Source organism: Phoenix dactylifera, chromosome 2 (assembly GCF_051530095.1).
Source record: "Phoenix dactylifera cultivar Ajwa chromosome 2, Ajwa_hap1_PhDact_Kaust_v1.1, whole genome shotgun sequence".
Lineage (NCBI taxonomy): Eukaryota > Viridiplantae > Streptophyta > Magnoliopsida > Arecales > Arecaceae > Phoenix > Phoenix dactylifera.
In genome coordinates, this window is record NC_143191.1 from 25,970,129 (window position 1) to 25,990,949 (window position 20,821).

The 20,821-nt window shown below is 39.6% G+C and overlaps 1 protein-coding gene and 1 long non-coding RNA gene across 4 annotated transcripts; both read left to right on the forward strand.

The window, feature by feature from the left end:
- The first annotated feature begins 3,175 nt into the window (after positions 1–3,175).
- LOC120106618 (uncharacterized) lies at positions 3,176–5,302 on the forward strand. Its single transcript, XR_005508719.2, has 2 exons — positions 3,176–5,042; positions 5,133–5,302. It is a non-coding gene; the product is annotated as an uncharacterized LOC120106618 (long non-coding RNA).
- Positions 5,303–11,018: 5,716 nt separating this feature from the next.
- Positions 11,019–19,859, forward strand: LOC103713614 (65-kDa microtubule-associated protein 1). Of its 3 annotated transcripts, XM_088715704.1 has the most exons (12): positions 11,216–11,363; positions 11,542–11,700; positions 12,469–12,573; positions 12,664–12,750; positions 12,816–13,019; positions 13,818–14,075; positions 14,160–14,375; positions 17,272–17,427; positions 17,516–17,827; positions 17,984–18,071; positions 18,825–18,973; positions 19,320–19,859. In XM_088715704.1, the coding sequence occupies exons 4-12, from the start codon at positions 12,679–12,681 to the stop codon at positions 19,629–19,631; spliced, it is 1,767 nt and encodes a 588-aa protein (XP_088571830.1). In that variant the 5' UTR covers positions 11,216–11,363; positions 11,542–11,700; positions 12,469–12,573; positions 12,664–12,678; the 3' UTR covers positions 19,632–19,859. The 3 variants fall into 3 exon arrangements, with proteins under 3 accessions (XP_008798834.2, XP_088571830.1, XP_088571831.1); XM_008800612.5 differs by lacking the exon at positions 11,542–11,700 and having other exon boundaries at positions 11,019–11,363; XM_088715705.1 differs by lacking the exons at positions 11,542–11,700; positions 12,469–12,573.
- Positions 19,860–20,821: the final 962 nt, after the last annotated feature.

Consider the following 20,821-nt stretch of genomic DNA (forward strand, 5'->3'; position numbering starts at 1 on the left):
TAAGTCAGAGGGGGCCAATATGTGGAGAGAGCAGGGAAGAGAGTATCTGGAGAAGACAGCAAGAACATTTGGATAAGATAAAGAAGACGAAGAGGATGATGTCCTCCCTTGTGTCTGTGCTTCCCGGCGGGTTCAGTCCCGGGGATCTGTTTTCGTTTTTTTGTTGTCCTCTTCCCCTTGGTTCTCCCAGGTTCCCTTTTATAGGAGGGGATTACGTTACCTGGGAGGTAACCGGGGGATTTGTCCCTGTCTGTGATAATTGGGCACGATTTGGCCCATTTATGGCATAGTGGAGAACGGGGCCGAATCAGACCGGAACCAGGGAGTTGTCACGGTCGATCGGACCTGTTGGAGTGGTTGAACCGCCGGCCGTAGCGGGCCTGGGGTCTGTGGATGGTAAGTGCATTTATTACCAAATGAACCGGCGGCCAGGTAGAGCCATACGCTCTGATGGTTCAGTGATCCGGAGATCGTCTTGGGCCGTGTTCATTAAATGCCTGAGTGCATCGGAGACTTGAGGGAGTCTCATGCATGAATGGCAGGTCGTGCCGAACGCCTGCGGAGATCTTATGCCTTGATGGCTTGGAGATAGTGGCAGGTCGCAAGCCGTAGGAGTTGTCAAGTCCCTTGGACTTTAGGCGGAGGTTGAACATTTGGTTAAGGCATCGGCTCGGCAAGGGTGCCGAGCCGAGCTGGTCGCCCAATGGGGCGCCCTGTGGCGGGGTTGCTTCAAGTACTCCTGGTCGGCGCCCTTTGGGCGAGCACCTTCTAGCCGAGCACCTCTATTTGGCGCTCTCTAGTCAGCGCTTTCTAGTTGAGCGCTTCTCTGGTCGGCGTCCGTTGGTCGGTTGTTCCTATCCGAGCATCTCTACTTGGTTATTTTGATTGGGCGCCTCTTGGCGCTCTCTCTGATCGGCGCCCTTTAGTCGAGCGTCTTCCTGGTCGGCTCTTTCTAGGCGAACATCCCTACTTTGGGACGTTGGTTGGTCCGAGCGCCTCTTGGCGCTCCGGTCGGCACTTTTGGGCCAAGCATCTTTTCAGATTGGCGCTCTCTCTGGTCGAGCGCCCCTCTGGCTGAGCTCCTTTCTGGTCGGCGCTTTTTGGCCGAGCTCCTTTCTGGTCGGCGCTTTTTGGCCGAGCGCCTCCGTAGTGGTATGATTTTGGGGTTTTTCCCCCAACATCGATAAATCTGCTAACTTCTGAAAGAAACTCAATTAGATCCCCTCGGTGGAATGGATGGGCTCTGAGACGTCAGAAGGGCTTTTTGAGGACTAGGAAACCAATGGGTTAGAGGCAGCACAAAGATTCTCCAATATACTGACGACACCCTCATTTTTGCTAAGGCCAAAAGAGAATACATTGCTGCTTTGAAGATCATCCTCTACAGTTTTGAGCTGGTTTCAGGCCTCTCAATCAACTTGCTGCAGAGGGTGGCATCTAGGCTGGCCATGTGGAAAGGCAAAATTCTCTCTTTTGCAGGAAGGCTCATTCTTATGAACTCGGTCCTCACTTCACTTCCTCTCTATTATTTATCTCTTTTAAGAAGGTACCAGTTTGGGTCTCTAAGAGGATTGACAGGTACAGAAGATCTTTTCTGTGGTCTGGCCCGGCCAATGGAGGGGGGCTATCTTGCAAGATGAATTGGCCATCTGTTTGCATGCTCGAGGAGGGCAGACTGGGGGTGAAAAATCTCCAGCAACTTAACTTGTCTCTCTTATCCAAATGGGGCTGGAGATTGCTCTCTCCTGATCTGAGGCTATGGAAGAAACAAATTCTTTTTGCCTATCACAGAAGAGTCAAGCTCTCCCCAAATTGGAAGACTTTGCAAAGGTGCTCAAGCCTTTGGAAAAAGGTTAGAGGTGTGCTTCTATCTTTCTGGAACCGGGTCCGCTATAGGTCATGGTGCACTCTTCTGGAAGGCAGATTTTCCCGGACCTCTATGTCTTGATCAGGAGAAAACAAGGCACTGGGGCAAGGTTTTTCCACTACAGAACTTCAACTTGGAGAATTAGATTGCCTGAAGTTGTTCCTACTGCGGTCCGTGCTCAATTCACTCAGCTCTCCTCTCTTTTGGCATCTGTTACTCTTAATCAGGAGCAGAGCCGGCCCGAGCCTTAGGCGATCGAGGCGGTCGCCTAAGGCCCCGGGCCAATGGAAGGCCCCGGGAGGTGAAGGGAGAAAAGAAATTGAGAGAGAGAGGGGGAAGTTTTTGGCACCGTGATCAAAAGGAAGCAAAGGCCCCTTTTAAAACGGAAACAGGAGCTGGCTACGAGTCTTCCCCCTTGATGGAAGGGAGGTGGAGAGTTTTCTGGCCTGCAGAGGAGCAATTTGGGAAGTTGGGGACAGTAGTTTTGTTTTGGGTGGAGGGGGGGAGAGAGAGAGAGAGAGAGAGAGAGAGAGAGAGGAGGGATTTGGTTGGCTTGATACCCGCCTGAAGCCACTCTTATCTTTCATCCCTTCTCTTTTTTGGTTTTGGTCTTGGTTTTCCTTCCCTCACAATACTCCTGATCCACCTGGGCCATCGGGAAGAAAGATAGGGGGATTGGAGATGGACTTCTTGGAGGGTAGAGAGAGAAAAGGAGGGAAGAGGGGGGGGGGGGGGGGGGGGGGGGGGGTGGGTGTTGAATGGCTACTGTGCTGTGATGCTGCAGTAGCTGCTTCGGTACTCACCAAGTAAGGGTACTCACTTTGAAAGGAAGATGGTGGGATGGGATTTTTATTAATTAGATCGAGTGAATTTTCCATAATGCCCCTACTTTTTTTTATAGAAAAGGCCTGGACAAATTTTGCTCTTGCTTTACCATAATTCCCATAATTTCTTTATCTTGACCATGAAGTGCCATAGGATGATTTTTTCCTATTCTACTCTTACTTGATAGAATAAAAGTATTATTAAGCATTATCTTAGTTATTTAATCAGTTTCATGGCTCTTTTCTTAGGTTAATTACTTTTCTATATTTTCATTCAAAAATTATATTAAATTGAAAAGACTTCTTATCTATTCTTATTAGATTCGTGTATCTTTACTGGAATATTATACTTGATTACTATCTATTTTTATATCATTTTTAAAAAATATTTTATACTTATTTAAAATTTTATTATTAAAAAAAAGGCCTCATCTATTGGATTCGCCTTAGGCCCCCAAAAGTATTGGGCCGCCCCTGATCAGGAGGAGGATCATCGTTCTGTGGCAGGCCAACAGCAAAGGGACCTTTTCCTCTTCATCCCTATATCAATTCCTCAACTTGAGAGCGGTGAAATGCAGCTTTGCTTCCTCACTCTGGTGCTTGCCTATTCCTCTTAAAATCAAATATTTCTTATGGATCTGTTGGAAAAAGAAACCGAACACGAGATCTAATTGGCAGAAGGCTCGGAAAGAACCTTGGTGGGTGCGTGATTTCAACCAAGCTCTAGAGATGACCGACCATTTATTCTCCTCCTGTCATTTATTCTCTTCGATTTGGAAGACTATATGCCTAGCTCTAGGAGTACTTCATCCACAAGCTTCTCTTACTTTCTTTGTTTAAAATGGCTCAATAAAAAAATTTTTAAAGGTGCGACCTCTAATTCTTATGTTGTATGCTGCTTTTGTATGGGTGTGTGGAAGGAGAGAAACGCCAGGCTATTCCTCAATAAGAGGCGCTCGATTGCCTCGGTGGCTTTGGGTGGATTACTTTTGTCAATGATTGGTTTACCCTCTGTGACCACAACCTCCTATTCCTCAATAAGAGGCGCTCGATTGCCTCGGTGGCTTTGGGTGGATTACTTCCACAACCTCCTACTTGGTTAGGAAGATAACCTCTAGCCTCTCTGCTACCTAATATCTTATCAATCTGGTTCCTTGCTTTAGGTTCTTTCTTCTATGAGTTGTCAATCATTCAGCTTGTAGTTGATTTGTAAATATTTCGTTTGAACAAACTTTGGGTGGTCTTCTACCTCCCTATTTTCCTAAAAAAAAATGTTGATAATTAGAGTATCTAGATGAAGATACTCTTTGGTTATCAAGAAATACTTGATGTTGTGGAAGTTGAGAGTTGCTGAAGTTGGGGAGAATCCAACCAACGCCCAGCAACAAGCCCCCTGAGAGAACAAAAAGAAAGATAAGAAGGCATTATTTTCATTCATCGAGGTGTCGATGACACGCTACTTGAGAAGATCTCTGGGGAAACTACGGCAAAGCAAGCATGTGATATTTTAAAATCCTATAAAAAAAATCCAAGAAGGTCAAAAAAGTGAGACTTCAAACTTTGAGATGTCAATTTAAGCTTTTGCAAGTGGAAAATACTGAAACTATTTATGCTTATGTATCTCGAGTATTGGCCTTGACAAATCAAATGAGAGCAAATGGAGACAAGATTGAAGAACTTGCCATGGTGGAAAAGATCTTGCTAACATTACAACAAGATTCGAACACATTATCGTGGCAATTGAAGAGTCGAAGGACTATCCACAATGACAGTCGACAAGTTAACAGAATCACTAGAAGCTCATGAGCATCAGTTGAATGAGAAAGGCGTAGAGAAACCAATCAAGTGATAGAGATATTGGTGCTACGAAAGGTCATAGCAGAGGCCATGGTAGAAGCCAGCGAGGTAATTCTAGAGGACATATATAGAAGCACTCATGGTTATGGTACAGTAAATGGCAGGAATGAGTCTCACCATTCAGATGGTCACCAACTTGATTCAAGCCAACAAACCTCACAAAAAGGATGTGAACAATGGCGAGGAAGGTATGACAAGTTACATGTTAAATGCTATAAATTGTTATCGTTATGGGCATTATGCATCTGAGTTCAGATTCAGAAAAGACAATTAGTCTGGAGAACAAGCTCGTTTTGTACAAGAAGCAGATGATGCAAAATGTCACACTCTCCTTATGGTTTCTTTAAAAGAGGAAGATGCAGGCAAAGACATTTGGTTTCTTGACACAGGCTGCACCAGCCATATGACTGAAAACAAGGAGTTGTTTGTTGATTTGGATGAATTGGTGCTGACTGTAGTCAGATTTGCAGATGACAGTATGGTACCGGCAATAGGTAAAGGGAGAATTCTTATTCAACTGAAGTACAGTTCTGTTGCATTTTTTGTCCTTGCCATGAAGACTAATTTACAACTTATTGAAATAGGTTATGATATGCAGTTGGATGATAAGCACAATGCCATCTACGATGACAGAGGTAACTTCATTCTAAAAGCTCCACTATCAAAAAGTCATATGTTTCCAGTAGAAGTTAAGAGTGATATTTATCTTTGCTGGAGTGCTAATGCAAAAGATGAGTCATGGTTTGGCATCTTAGATTTGGTTCAAAACTTTCAGAGTCTGAAGTTGCTTGCTCAAAGAAATATGGTAAAGGGCCTAAGGGCCTACCTATGATAGAACATTCTAAACAATTTTGTAAGGGATATATTTTTCGAAAGCAACATAGAAGACCAGTTTTAGGAGGAAATAAATAATGTGCTTTAAAACCGCTAGAACTATTGCATTCTGATGTGTATGGTCCAATGAATACTCCATCCATTGGAAAAAAATTGGTTGGTATTTTCTCACTTTCATAGATGATTTTAGTAGGAAAATATGGGTTTATTTTTCGAAAAGAAAATCTGAAGTTTTTGATAATTCCAAGCATTTCAAGGTATGGAATATGGAATTATTCTGTCATAAGAAGCATGCTACAAAATTTTTTTAAAAAGTTTCATATTTTTGGTTAATCCCATGCGCACTCCAATTGTAGTTGGAGCCAAATTATCCAAGGAATATAGTGATTCGATTGTGGATCCAAGAATTCTGCACTGCATAAAAGGTACCTGTGACCATGGATTATTTTATTCTTCAACCAACACATATGAGTTGATTGGATATTCTGACAATGATTAGGGTGGCAATCAAGATGGTAGAAGAAACACTTTGGATTATGTTTTCAATTTTGGCTCTACAGCTTTCTCATAGTCCTCAAAAAAGCAATGAGTTGTTCCTTTGTCCGCATATGAAGCAGAATACATGACTGCAGCTTCCAGTGCATGTCAAGCAATTTGGCTTTGAGAATTATGTTAGAATCAGATTTACATTTCAATTAAAGGGTCTGTAAAGGTTTTTTTTTAATAACGTTTAAGGTATTGATGTGGCAAAGAACCCAGTTACTCATGAAAGAAGTAAGCATATAGACACACGATTCCACTTCCTCCGAGATCAAGTGAATAAAAATCAAGTCCAACTAGTTTATTGCAAGTCGAAGAGCTTAGATTGCAAATATTCTTACCAAGCCTTTGAAGTTTGACTCATTCATCAGGCTTAAGTGTATAATGGGAATGGCAAGGTTGACCGAATCTTAAAAAAAAAAGAGGGGATGTTGAAGCTAATCCAAATTCCTAGTTTATTTTTATCTTTTAGGATTAAGTTATGTAGTATATTAAATCTATCATCATTTCTTATCTTTATCTAGTTGGTGAGGTCAATCTTTTAGATGTTTATTTTTCAGTTGTTCTTGACACTTGTAAAGCAACTACCATAAATACTCGTTGATTCTTATTTATAAGTGTGGCCAAACTTGATAAAAGTTTTCTTCGAGTTTTTCCTCCTTTGAAGTTTGCTCTCTCTTTTTATGTTTATGACTTTGCCCCATCACTAACAAGAGAGAGGTTTAAAATAAATGGTACTTCTGAAGTAGAAAGAGAACATAACAGTTTCTATCTCACTTCATATTTAGGGGTGCAAATGGATCAAATGTGAGTCCAGCCTACCTAGATCAGATCAAAAGTTGCTTCGCAACTGTGACTAAAAGTTTCTTGCAACCTATCCGGTTGAATGTTTTGATCTGTTTTTAGGTCCAGCAAATCTGATTAGTTTTTCCCAGTTCCTGTATGATCTCTTTTGAATCACCGGGATGAAGTTTAGCTCTCAGATTTTATCGAAAAGGTCAAAAAGTTTAGCTCTCAGCTTCACAATTTACAACTGCATGTTTGGATTTCATAGTAGAGTTTGAACATCAAAATTCCAGCTTTGACATTGTCCAAATCCACCATTATCGACTGCTGTTGAGTACCAATTAAGTTCTCTTCCTTTTTGCATGCCAAACTTGTTACATAAATATAATTTGTGAATTTAATAAAATGGAACCATCGTAGCATCTCTTTTGATGCTACGAGATTCGGTAAAGTATAATAAAAATAAAATAAATTTATTAATTCAATACTCGGTTGTCGTTGGTTAGTTGAGTGAGACCTACAAGTACCTGGCAAACAGGGACTGGGTATGCCAATTAGGACTTAGCCATCAATTTCATTTCCTCCTCACAATTTGCTCATTAGAGCGTTCCCCTGCAATTGTTTATGTGCAGATATTAATTAATGCAGGATTATTATTGCTCCTAATTGATCTTTTTTTTTTCTCTTTTGTTTTTGAAAAACAAATATTTTACTAAATCTTTCTAGTGTTTTCACTTCTTCATTAAGGTTGGGGATCTTATGATTACAATCTCAAATATTTGCTGCTCAAATGGTTACATAAATCCTTGTTCATTGTCATGTTACAAATTTGATATTTTTGTTGTAAATTGATATTTTGTTAATCAAATGAAAAACATGTGCTAATAAAGTTGCAATGAAATTAATATGCTCTCCTAAATTTACTTATCATGTGGAAAGCTCACCGGGTGCACTTAATCTTTTTCACTTTTTATACCCATTTACTCCCACTCTATAGTATTTTGACTTTCCCTGCTATGAATTCAACCTTACAGTCTTAAAACATTCCCTAGGACTAAAGATGAAAGTTGGGAAACTACAACTTGGTGTTACACATCAGATTCCACCAGCCAAATTTACTAAAACTTTGGGTTTAAGAAACGGTAGTTTCTCTTGGCATGCACTTCTATATTTTTATTAAATTTTTTTCATAAATATTCTTCTAAATATCGAATTTTGCATGAATATCTTTTAAAATTTGATATTTGCATATATATCTTCGTAAAACATTTTCTTTACTATACTACCATTTTTATCTATATTTTTGCATAAGTACCCACGTCATCTAAAGCCGTTAAAAAATTAATGGTTTTAATGGCTAAATGTGCAAAAAAAAAACTGTTGTGGTTCAAATTTGGCCCAAGGGTGACCACGCCAGTGGAGCCGAGGGAGCCGCCGGTGGTTGGAAGAAGAAGATAGGTGATGCCGCACCAAATCTGGAGGAAAAACTTCAGTGGGATTTAAATCAGAACAGAAGAAGAGGGAGAAGAGAAAGAGGAGGAGGAGGAGAAGAGGAGAAGAGAAGAAGAGAGGAGGAGAATAGGTGGAGAGAAAATGTCTAATTCTTCATTAAACCCTAATCAAGAAAATAGTTCCCTATATATAGGGCCCAAATACACAATTTGCATGAAACCCCCCTTACACAAAAATAACTCCTAATAAGCCCACAAATAACACAAATAAGCCCTAAAATGCAAATGAACCCAGAAATAAAATAAACCACAAATAAATCCCTAAATGCAAATAAACCCAGAAATAAAATAAAATAAATATGCAAATAAACGGGTCTGATTCAATCCGGGGGCTCAGGATCATCTGGATGAAGGGCTCTGATGTCCCCATCAATAGGAGCCACCTCTTGCGCGATGGCTGTGGACCTGCACAAAGCCTCACCAATGTTTTCAGTGAGGGCCCTCCGACGATCAAGTTAGAGTGGGATAAATTTGGTCCGGCCAAAAGTCCCTTAGAAGTTACCTGACCGAGCTATTTATAGTCTCAATGGAGTAGCCCAAGTGGCAGAAGCACTGTCAGCCCTCATCATGAGGGGGCATGGGTTTGAGCCAGATGGCGCGCAGCTTAGGCTAGCTGGTGGCGTGTAATACTACCCGTTCTTGAGAACGGTAGGGTGTTGACAGTCACGACAGGGTATGGCCGGAGTAGTCAAGGTATCGTCTGACTGCTGAGGGCCAGTTATTGAGACGTGACACGGTAGTGCTGTGAAGTACAGCCACGTAGGTAGGCGTAGATCCGCATATGGGTGCAGTCGTTGGCGAGACCGAGTTCGTTAAGTAGTTGCGACATGCGTTTGACGAGGTCGGCTTGGCGAATGCTGGGAGCAGGTCAGCTTCCCATGTTTCGAGGCGTGCTCGGTAGAGCGCCCCGAGCTCGAGGGTCGGAGCGTACTGCTAGGGTAGGCGCCCCGAGCTTGGTCGGAGCAGGTCGGTGAATGTCTGGAGTTGGTGGAGCTTTTGGCGAAGTCCCGAAGACGAGCTGACCTTGGGCCGAAGTGAAGATTCAGCTGATTATCGTTGACATTTACTGGGCCGAAATTGGACGGCCTTTTAGTTGTGGGCTGAACGATCTATTTTTTTCCCTATCAGAAACATTTATAAGACGATCGCAACAGGGAACAAAAAGTAATTTCAAAATTTTATTTTACTTTTAATTAAAATAAATATGGTTTTTATTAACGCCATTAGAATAATCGTTATATTAGGGGCATGTGTGCAAAAATAGTGTTTGATGAGAATAAAAAATAAATATAAATTTTAAGAGAATATTTATGCAAATTTTAATTTTTAGAAGAATATTCATGTTAAAAAAACTCTTTTACTAATTGTAAGTTCATCTAGCGCGCATGACTTTATTACAGTGCATATTGATCTAGTTTGAATTAGGATTTATCTATGTATACTATGGATAAGCTCAATAAAATTACTTTAGAGTTGCTAGCACAAAGAATTTTTGACATCTAATAAGCCCTTGTTGTGTTTAGCTCAACATTCTTGCATTGATATAATTGTGGATGTTAAATGCTTGCTCTTCATAGTTGTGTTTTTTTTTTTTTTTTTTTGGTGGGGGGGGGGGGGGGGGGGGGGGGGGGGGGTGGTAACAACTCTTCATACTCATTTATGAGCAATGTTAATGATGAGTCGTCCATATTTGCCTTCCATGCCTCCATGTATATATTAACTATTAAGCATGTGGAGGCACAGGGAGTCATGAAACAAATTGTCAAAAACTCGAACGTATACATGACGTTGCACACCGTGCATTGGCTGTCCAGTTTCTCCCGTCCACTCGATTGCTCGTTGCGAGGACACGGTACTAGCCGTCCCTGTCATGCTCGACACACCTAATAAAACCCCTTAGATGTCGATCGGAGGATTTGTACGATTCAAGGCCTGGATGGATTAAAATCCAACGGTTATAGCGAGGTCAAAAATCCATCAAGTCTTGTACCATCACGGTCTCCTTTGTTTAAAGGGGTAGATCGACGTTCATGATTCGATTCGGGTCTACTATATGCACGTGAACCGCCATGTGCCGCGCTCCAGTGCGGCCCCCACCATTTCAGAACCCGTTGTGGCGACGGCCAATGGGCCAAGCAAAAGGACAGGAGATGATGCTCTCTGCTTGAGAAAGCTGATACACGGCGCACGGTACCACCATCGCTCGCGGGGTCCCTTCCTTAAACGAAAGCTCCATTATCATATCCCATCGCACGAATCTTGATGCGTGGTGTGCGGCGGATACTGCTCTAAGATGAATACCACAGCAGAGACAACGAAAAAAAAAAAAAAAGGCGTAAGGCAAGAGAGGGGTTACAAAATAAGTCCAAAAAAAACTTCTTCGAGTGATGAACGGCAAAAAAAAAGCAACTCAATCTTTAGCTTTATTTATCTTCTGATATATATGAGTAAACTGGAATGAGTCACCGGCACTTGGCCCAAACTTGTTACCAAAGGGTTGTTTCCTTGGGGATTAAGGCTAACAAAGTGTATTAAGGTAGTTAAGCGAGAATTAGTAGGGCGAGAGGCTATTAGGATTTCTTAATTAAGGAATGGTGAATGGTGGATAAAATTGTTGCTTAAAGTTACCGACTTACAGTCCAGTAGGAAAGAGGGAGTGGCACTGTACCTAACGGCACCAACCGGGACCCCGAATCTTCACCTACTTCTCTATCTTGGACCCCACTTTACCAGTGGTTCAGCCTTGGTTTGCGGCGGTGGGTTTTCATAAGTTGGTCTCTGAATTATTTCGCATTTCCTGGGGGCCTCCCGAAAATTCGCGTCACGTGGCCGGTCGCGTCGATCGCGACGCACGAGGCGTCGAGATTCATCAGGCCGCTCGGTTCCACTACGTGGCTTCCATCGATAATGCTCGCGAACGCCGGCTCCTGCGAGGTCAACCTGTTGCACCTTGGTCCATGCATCGCATTTCTTCCATCCCATGTGCGAGAAGCCGCGCTTCGGCTGCCGCTGCACTCCTCTCCACTTTGTTCTGCTTCGGCTCTGAGAAGAACAGGGGATCCCTCAGATCCTAACGCAAGATCTCTTTTTTGATGGAAACCCATCGCAAGATCTCGATGCCGTAGATCGCCAGTTGGCTCTCAGGTGAGCTTTTCTGCTTTTTTTCCCGCATTCCCTCGCTTTGGCGTGCTGGAGCTCTCTTTCTTCTCGTGATCTCGTGAAATCCTGCTCCTTTTTCGCCTTTTTCTGACCACATTGATCTCGATTTGGTTTAGATCGAGATCTCCATGTTTTGAAGTTTGATTTCGTGCTATATTAGCAGTGGACGTGTTTTCTTTGGCGTGCACTACTGTTGTTTTTTTGACGGAGAGAGGTTTTCGTAAGGGTTTCTGCTGTTGACATGCTCGTATGCTATTGCTGATGCTTTCGATCTTGTGATTCGAGTAGGATGTGGCTTTGATGTGGAGTTTTTTTAGACAAGGTTTGAAGCTTTTATAGCTGATCTTAACTTCTCTTATTTTTTCAGTGAATTTTTAGTACACTTTTGTGACGTGGCTTTGATTTATGGTTACTTCTAGTGTTTGCATCGTGGAAGCTATTGCTCTTAGATAAATTTCTAGTTGATTTTGCTTTTTATAATTCTCTCTGTACTCTCTGGTAAGCTTAGTTCACAAGAATCCACGGTTTTGACTTACTTCTAGCTTCTTCTGGTAGAAATAGTCACCATCGGGATAGAAATAGTTGCCATCTGGAATTACTGGGTATATAATTGTGAAAGATAAGATTTTTATGAGATTACCGAGTCATGGACATGCAATTTAATATCAAGGTGATCCTTAAGGATGCTGTTCTCCAATTGTTGGCATTTTGCATACCATCCTGTGCGAATTCAATGACTCTGCTTCAATGTGGTCAAATAGGATAATTTGTTTTGTGTGCATTTCCCAAGCAACAAACTCGGTTATTGCTTCAACAGCTAATTGTATGGTTGTCGGGATGGACATTTCGTAGCTGTTCATCAGTGTGGCCCAACAGTGCTACCCTTCGGTTGGGAAATGGACAATTGTCATTCAATACTTAAGGAAAGTTTTATGTGGTCGTTACATGTGTAGTTGCTCCCTGTCTCAGAACCATGGAATGTCTTTTGTTCCAACAGAATTAAATATCTTGTATGACCAGTTAATATATTTGTTTTTCTTGCCTGGCTATTGGAGTAGTAACTAGATTTGGCTCTGCCCTGTTGCTGCAGAACTTGATTTTCCCAGGTGATTTATCTATCTTGAATTTTACCTGACAAGCAAGTGTATATCATTCAGCAGTGTGGCAGAGTTCACTGTCCTTTTGGTTTGATAAGGTGTATAGATCTGGTTCTCATTTCTTTATTTTCCCATCTACTCTTATGCGGCTGCAACAACTTTGCTTATTAGCTTGTCCTCCCGTGCAGGTCACGTTGAGCTAAATGGCAATCACAGGTAGTCAAAATCGTTTATCTGGTGAAACTACCTGTGGATCTTTGCTGCAGCAGTTGCAGGTATTCTAGTTTAGGTTACTACTTTTACGCCATAATTGGTGGAAATGACTGGCTTTCTGTTTCAGCTGATATGGGATGAAGTTGGTGAGTGTGAAGAGGAACGTGATAAAATGCTACTTCAACTAGAACAGGAGTGCTTGGATGTCTACAGGAGGAAAGTTGATCAAGCTTCAAAGTCAAGGGCTGTTCTTATGCAGAGCTTGGCTGATTCGAAATCTGAGCTTGCCAGACTTCTTTCTGCCCTTGGAGAAAAGACCAATGTCAACATTGTGAGGAAACATTAATTTTATATTTGGTTGTTTCTCTTAAAAGATGTATTTGCAATCCTCATGCATTAATTTCTTATGTGCCCACACTTTGAATCATGGGATGAGGCACTTGTTGATTGATTATCTTACCATTCAGTATCACCGTGTTCCTTTGCCAGCACTTGGCTTCTATTAGATAAAGAACTTACTTTTTAGAACTGATCTGAATAACTGAACAATGTTAGGTATGTTTATCCAACATATTTTTCCCCCAAGCTCAATTGAAAAAGATATTTACTCCTAATGCACATTGGGGGTGTAAGGATCTGTACAATTCACTTGACATATTTTTGAAATTTAGTTTAGTTAACATCCCAAAACTTCCCAATTCACATCCCATCCCACTCATCATGTCCATATAACATGTATCTATATGCACGGTTGTTCCATTTTTGTTTAATCTTAATCAAAACATCCCCTTATTCAGTTTTGGAGGTGACTGTACTGATTCTTTGCTTATCCCTGTGCCTAGATCAAGTTTATATTGATGTTTTAATACAATCTATCCCTTGGACCCTGATCTTGTGAATCTGCAATTACTGCACTCTACTTTTTGTTGATGTCTTCTTTTGAAGGATATGCTATGGGACATTGTTATGTTGTGTCTTCAATTGATATGGAATTAAGCTTACAACATTCATAGACATAACAGCTTTAAGACTAAAAAGACATTATTTGTAACTTATATTTATCTGATGCAGTTTGTATGTTTAAAGTTAGGTTGGAGCTGATTCACTACTGTTCCTTGATGTTCCGCAGCCTGAGAAGTCATCTGGTACAATCAAAGAGCAGCTGGCAGCTATAGCACCAGCATTGGAACAGTTAGGCAAGCAGAAAGAGGAGAGGATAAAGGAGTTTGCTAATGTACAGTTGCAAATTCAGCAGATATGTGGTGAAATTGCTGGCAATTTAAAAATTGGAGAGCAGGTGGGGACACCTACAGTCGATGAAGATGATCTGTCCCTGAAAAAGTTAGATGAGTACCACACTAAACTCCAAGAACTTCAAAAAGAAAAGGTCTTGTTTTTTTTCCCTTGAAATTTGTCATGCTTTATTAAAATCAGAAAATACGTTCTAACATCTGCAATGCTGTTTTGGCAGAGTGATAGGCTGCACAAAGTCCTTGATTTTGTGAGCACAGTACATGATCTCTGTGCCGTATTAGGAATGGATTTCTACAGTACTATAACCGAAGTTCATCCTAGCCTAGATGATTCTGTTGGTGTGCAATCCAAGAGCATTAGCAATGATACTTTATCAAAGCTTGCTAGGACAGTTGTAGCGCTTGAAGAAGATAAAAGGATGAGACTGCAAAAAGTAATTCTAGCAATTTTCTTTCATTCAATCTTTTCCTCTTACTTAGTTTTACCTTGCATGCTATTAGTGCTTTATCTTTTATATTTCTTTGTAAGAACATTTAGTGTATACCATGTGGTGTCAATGTGATAGGGTTCATTAGCAATTAGAGTCTGGAAAGTACTGTACAACCCAACTAATGGTTTCAGCTTCCTAGGTAATTATTTGCCATTCATTCACATTGCAAATGCATCCTTTATGACCATCAGCTTATTTAAATACTTTCTCCAACTTTCATCTATCCAATCTGAAGTCTTCACCTGCATTTTGTAAACTGTCATTATGAATTCAAGTCGCTTTCTTATTAGGATGTCTCAAGTCTCTGTGCTCGTGCCCATGCCGTCTCAATGTGTTTTTCAGTGGTCCATACTTGACCAGTGCAACTCCTATGTATTTTCTAATTCACTTGTTCTTGTACCTCTCCTTTCTTGATTCCGCACAACCATCTTATCATTTTTTTCTTATGCAATACATGTAATCATGCACATATCTTGTATGTAAGTTTTCAGCTGTTAACTGTATATACTACCTCATTCTTTTAGGTTACATATTTCTTCCAATCATGTTTTGCAATTATCATTTTTTCACCTGAATTTATTAAGTAATGGTCTTATATTCACTTTTGTGAGTTACTTCAAGTTTGAGTATCAAGGAATGATTCAAACATGATCCTGCTCTTGGTTTCAATCATTCAAAATCCCCAAAATAACTAGTAAAGACAAGTTTATTGCAAATAGGCAATTAATGCAGCAAGGAGACAGTGAAGCCCATCTCTCATGCTATGCAGATAAATTGCACATTTCTTCTGCAAGTAGTGACATGATATGCCTATTGAGTACGAATGTTGTTGGAAAATTGAAGATTTAGAAAATCAAAGCCTTTGTGTGGACAATTATCTTTGGTAGGATCTCCATTTGGAAAATTTTGCAGCAAAGAAAATGAGCATTGGTAGAGGATGCATGCATTATGCTCTATTGAGCTTTTGACTCCCAAATAGCAGTGCTTGGTGATTCTTAGACGTGGCTTCTAGTTCTGGAACCCACTGAGAAAACACAAGGCAGCAAAGATTCTGAACATATTCCAACATGCTCTCTGTTTAGGATTCATGAAAAAATAGAGAAGCATAAAGTTTTTCTGTGAAATACGGCAGTTGTCAATCTCTTCATTCTATATTCTAAAGCATCATTTCTTGTTATATAATTTATTGCCTTTTGGGGAGCTTAACCATTATTTTACGTCACAAATGATGATGCTTAGTCTGCTTAATTCCATCCTTTCAATTTGTATTTAAACTGCCTTAGTCATTATTCTTTCACAATCTATCACTATGGTTTTATGTTCCTATTTCATCTCTTTATATGCTTTACATATGTACCTTTCCATATTGTATTGCATCATATCAGATGGTTGCCATATGATAATGGTGTATGCATTTGTGCCAGCAATATTACACATCCTCTATATTCACCTTAACCTTTTTTTTTTCTCTATGATATGCTACAATACAACTTAATGTCAGTCAAACATAGTTGGATTGATGCTCTATGCTCGAACATTTTCTTCTTTCAAACCTCCCAAGTCTGGTTTGAGCCTTTTCTTGTTATGTATGTTTGCTTAGTTCAGTATATATGCTAATTTATAAGAGTTTGTGGTTTTAATTACTTGAGAGAGGATACTACATATGTTGAAAATTTGTTTCATCAATAGTGGACATTTCTCTTCACTAGTTGTTAGGATGCTTGATTTGTTTAGATGGTTAAAGGTTGTATCTCGAGTGATCAACTTGCCTACTTCTTGTTAAAGAGAAACTTGCAGTTAGATGGCAGGAAAGGAGAGGGTGGTTTTCTAGCATATACTAGCATGCCAGCGATGAGATGATCATCATACCACTAGAGTGAAGGGAATCATATGACAAAAGCTAGGGAGCTTTCTATAAGCAATTCATCTTCTTATTCTTGGAAATGCTGTCAAGTCATTAGCTTTTTGATGGTCTCTCTAAATGTGATGCTTAAGGCATTTTATCTCCAAAAATCCAACTTTTAAGTTATGATGGAACTGATATATGTGATTCTGTACAACAAAAGCTGTCTTCTGATTGGAGATATTGGTAAGGGTAGTGATGAGAGCAAGGAAATCATCTATTAACATCTCTATTAACATCCATTTCTGGAAGGTCTGGATTACCCCATCAGAGTCGAACTTCTATCATATCTTGAGGAGAGATTAGTAATATACTTCCAGCCACCACTCTGATAAGCATTTATGAACTAAATGGGTCCCTTTGAACTATCAAAATCCAACAGACAGCATCAATCTTAGGTTTCGGATCTATGAGCAACTTTTTTATTCATTTTTTTCCCCAAAATTTTAATATCTAGGTTGCCGAATTAAAATTTTTCGAGGATTTTTATTTTTTTTAGATTGTTGGGCTATGGAATTGGAATTGTCTTCTCTAGGAGTGACTGATCTTGAATGCAATACATGGAGACCATACACTCATTTCCTCTCTTGATTTGAGACTCAGCTCTATCTAGGGAGGAGTCAACTCCAATTCTATATCATTGTCATCAAGTTAACAGTATCCGTGCTCTAGATGACCTTAAATACTAAATGGAATGAACATGGAATTATTTTCTTTATCATGGTTAACAAGGCATCATGCAGTTACGCTAAACTGAAAGGCGAAGTATTACAGAAAAGCATAACAGAAAACTCATCTGCATTTGCAGTGGTAACTCTTTTGGCATTTATAGAGTTATTTCACATATGTTTATCCTAGATAATATATAATATTTACTTGCTTTATTTTATGATTATTTGATATGGATGTGAGAACCGATTTTTATTCTATACTCAGCTTCAAGAATTAGCAGCTCAGCTTTCCGATCTTTGGAATCTGATGGGTACATCTTCGGAGGAACGGAGTCTGTTTGATCATGTGACCTGTAATATGGCTGCTACAGTTGATGAAGTCACTGTGCCAGGATCTCTTGCCCTTGATCTGATTGAGCAAGTAATCAATTTCTGCCATTTTTTACTTTTTACCAGTCTGTAAATGTTCTTAATTTGCTGAAAGTTCTCCTGCTTGCTGTTATATGTAGGCTGAAGTTGAAGTTGAAAGGTTAGATCAGTTAAAGTTCAGCAAGATGAAAGAAATAGCTCTAAAGAAACAAAGTGAACTGGAAGAAATTTATGCTGGTGCTCACATAGAGATTGACTCAGTGGCTGCCCAAGAGAAAATAATGGTTCTAATTGACTCAGGAAATGTTGAACCTTCAGAATTAATAGCTGACATGGACAATCAGATACTGAAAGCCAAAGAAGAGGCCCTCAGCAGAAAAGAAATATTAGAAAAGGTAGAGAGGTGGATGTCAGCATGTGAAGAAGAGAGCTGGCTAGAAGACTATAACCGGGTAAATTGGGTTCTTCGTCTTCTTCTAACAAAGAAATAGTTGTCTTCAGGAACATCGAAGTAGAAATTCAAAGCAACATACTATTAGTTCAGGATAAACTTCCTACAGATCATCCACTGATTATTTGTCTCTCTTACATATCCATTTCTGTCTCAGGATGAAAACAGGTATAGCTCAAGCAGAGGTGCACATTTAAACCTCAAGCGTGCAGAAAAAGCTCGCATTTTGGTTAATAAAATTCCAGGTATTTATCTGATCCCCAAAGACAATTTTGGAATTCCTCAGAATAAAGATGTGCATTAATGTCAGGCAGAAATGCCATAAATGCATATCAAGAAATTTCATGAAGAAATATTACTATAGTTTACCTTATCAATAAAGGGAATCATTCAGAACCTATTTCTTGAAACATCTCCAAGCTATGTGGGATTGGCAGAGAAGTAAAAAAAAATCCATTGGAATGACAGTACCTTAGCTTGCTAGGTGCATGCTTTTCTATATGCATTTATGCATAATGTGATCATGCAAATTCATAAGGCTGACCTGTGGATAGAATGGATGATCATTATGCGTGCAACTGTAGACTTAATTGTCTGGGAGGCCAAGTCTTTGTAGGCATGGATGGTGTTTGACTTACGCCTGCATTAGTTCTATGGCAAAGCCCTTTCCACATGATTTTATGAGACTCAGTCCTGGAAAGGACCGCATTTGAAATGAAACCCTATGAGGCTTTTCATCTTGAATCAAATATGTTTACTCTCGAAGTGGGATAGTGCAATTCTTTTTTAAGAAAGAAATTAGTTTATGACGTCCACAACATATCCTTTTTATTAGAATCTAAAAACCAAAATAGATTATCATGCCATGAAAGCTGTGGAAGTTTTAGTCTCTTTTTTTATTTGATGATTGAAGGTTTGACATTTTTACTCTGCTGGAGATAGTCAGATAGATCTGTTTCATATACCCAATTGCTAATTTGATAAATATTTTGTGCTAGCTCTTGTTGATACTCTGGTGGCAAAGACCAGGGCATGGGAAGAAGATCATGGTTTGTGCTTCATGTATGATGGTGTTCCTCTTCTAGCAATGCTAGACGAATATACTGTGCTCAGGCATGAAAGAGAGGAAGAGAAACGAAGACTGCGGGTAATCATGAACTCTTATTTGCTCTATTATTATGCTAATTGGTGACTGTATCATATGATCACAATTAAAATTGCGTTATCGATGCTATACGAGGTATTTGGTTGCTTTTTGATTATCTATAGAGCTTCATTCCTAAATATGCTAGCTTCTGAGCTGCTGCATGTTTGGCCATCTTATGTAGGTATTAGAAATTCATGATTCTCCTAATTGAATCAACAACTTCCTTTCCAATTTGAACTGAGGTTGTATGGCATGTAGATGGTTTTCAGTCTACAAGCATATGTAAGTTTAGGATTTAAATTTTGGTATTGATCTCACTCAATCTTTCACTACTCTTATGTGCCAGGATCAAAAGCGGTTGCACGAGCAACTAAATACAGAACAGGAATCTATCTTCGCCAAGCCAAGTCCAAACCGGCCTCTTGCTCCAAAGAAAGTTGTGGGCCCTCGTGCAAATGGCGCTGCATCAAATGGAACTCCCGGTCGAAGATTATCCCTGAACACAAACCAAAGTGGAAGCAACGGTGCCAGATCCACGAGCAAGGATGGGAAGTGCGGCAATACACGGCCGGCTGCTCCAGCAAATTTTGTGGCCATAGGAAAAGAGGATGCTGTTTCCTATGTGTCTAGCAATGACCCAGTTCCTGCTTCGCCATGACTTTAATCTAAGCGTATGATATAGGTAGCTTATGCGTGTAAGATCACAAATATAGCTTGTGTGGTTAGTAGATGTGTGTTGTGGAGGACAGTAATTATTTACTGGGTGGAGTTAGGCATTACTCTGCATGAGGGCTTTCCAAGTCATCTTTTATTATATGGTGAGGCTCTGTTGGTTGTCAAACTTCTAATGGATACACTTCATAAAAATTTATTTTTCTTGTTCTCAGTTGTAGCCTTGTGCATAAATAACTTGGGTAAGAAGTAGGGGAACTTTTGTTTTCATCACTTGAGCTTGCGTTGACTGGGTTTTTGAAGATTACTATTTCCTGACCTGCTTTCAGCCCCACGGAATCACAAGCAAAACCACATTACATCTTTCTCACTCTTGCGGTTTACCATATTATGGGCAGGAAAATTGCGTGTGCCGAGAGAATCAGATACCGTTCATTGAAAAGTGGAGGTGAATATGGTGTATAGGTTTCAGTGTGACAGCAAACTGTTGCTAAATCTCATAGGTCAATTATATGCATGTATCAATCTCACAGTAGCACTAGCATCTCATGATATCACCCAGATCGCGTTAACCTGGCATCCGTAACAAAGTTTCTGGATGTTTTAGCAAAACTCCAGGATTGGGTGCAGACTCATTGGACTCTCACTCCACGGCTAAACCTAAGGTGGTATTTGGCGTTCCAAATGGGATATCTTAGATCATTGGTGATCATTATCTTGGGATAATCTGATCTCTGAGTTTAGTATGTTATGAGTTTAGTATGTTATGTTCCAATGATTAAAAATTTGTGGATGTATACGAGTATCATGTTTTGTACTTCGTAGAAATTCAATATCATTGGCTGTATAATATCAAAACTACTCCGTATATTCTATAAAATATATTTTGTTGATCATATAAAAATATATTATAATAAATTTAAAATATAATTTTATAAAAATATATTTATTAGTTTTATAAATTATTAATCCTATAAAATATATTAATTTTTATTATAGAATTAATTTTTTTCATTTATATTTATAAGATGCTATTATTTTAATACTAATATTTATTTTAATTTGGAAAATAAGGCTAATAGAAGCAATATATTAAATAATTTCATGTATATGAAGTGCAATAATACATTTCTATTATATTTAAAAATATAATTGAATAATAATATGATTAATAGT

Bases quoted from the DNA above. Each gene is read 5' to 3' on its own strand.
- LOC103713614 (XM_008800612.5), top strand. From the start codon at position 12,679: ATGGCAATCACAGGTAGTCAAAATCGTTTATCTGGTGAAACTACCTGT. The intron at 13,020-13,817 runs GTGAGGAAACAT...GATGTTCCGCAG, and splicing joins AAAAGACCAATGTCAACATT to CCTGAGAAGTCATCTGGTAC. The intron at 18,072-18,824 runs GTATTTATCTGA...ATTTTGTGCTAG, and splicing joins TTTGGTTAATAAAATTCCAG to CTCTTGTTGATACTCTGGTG.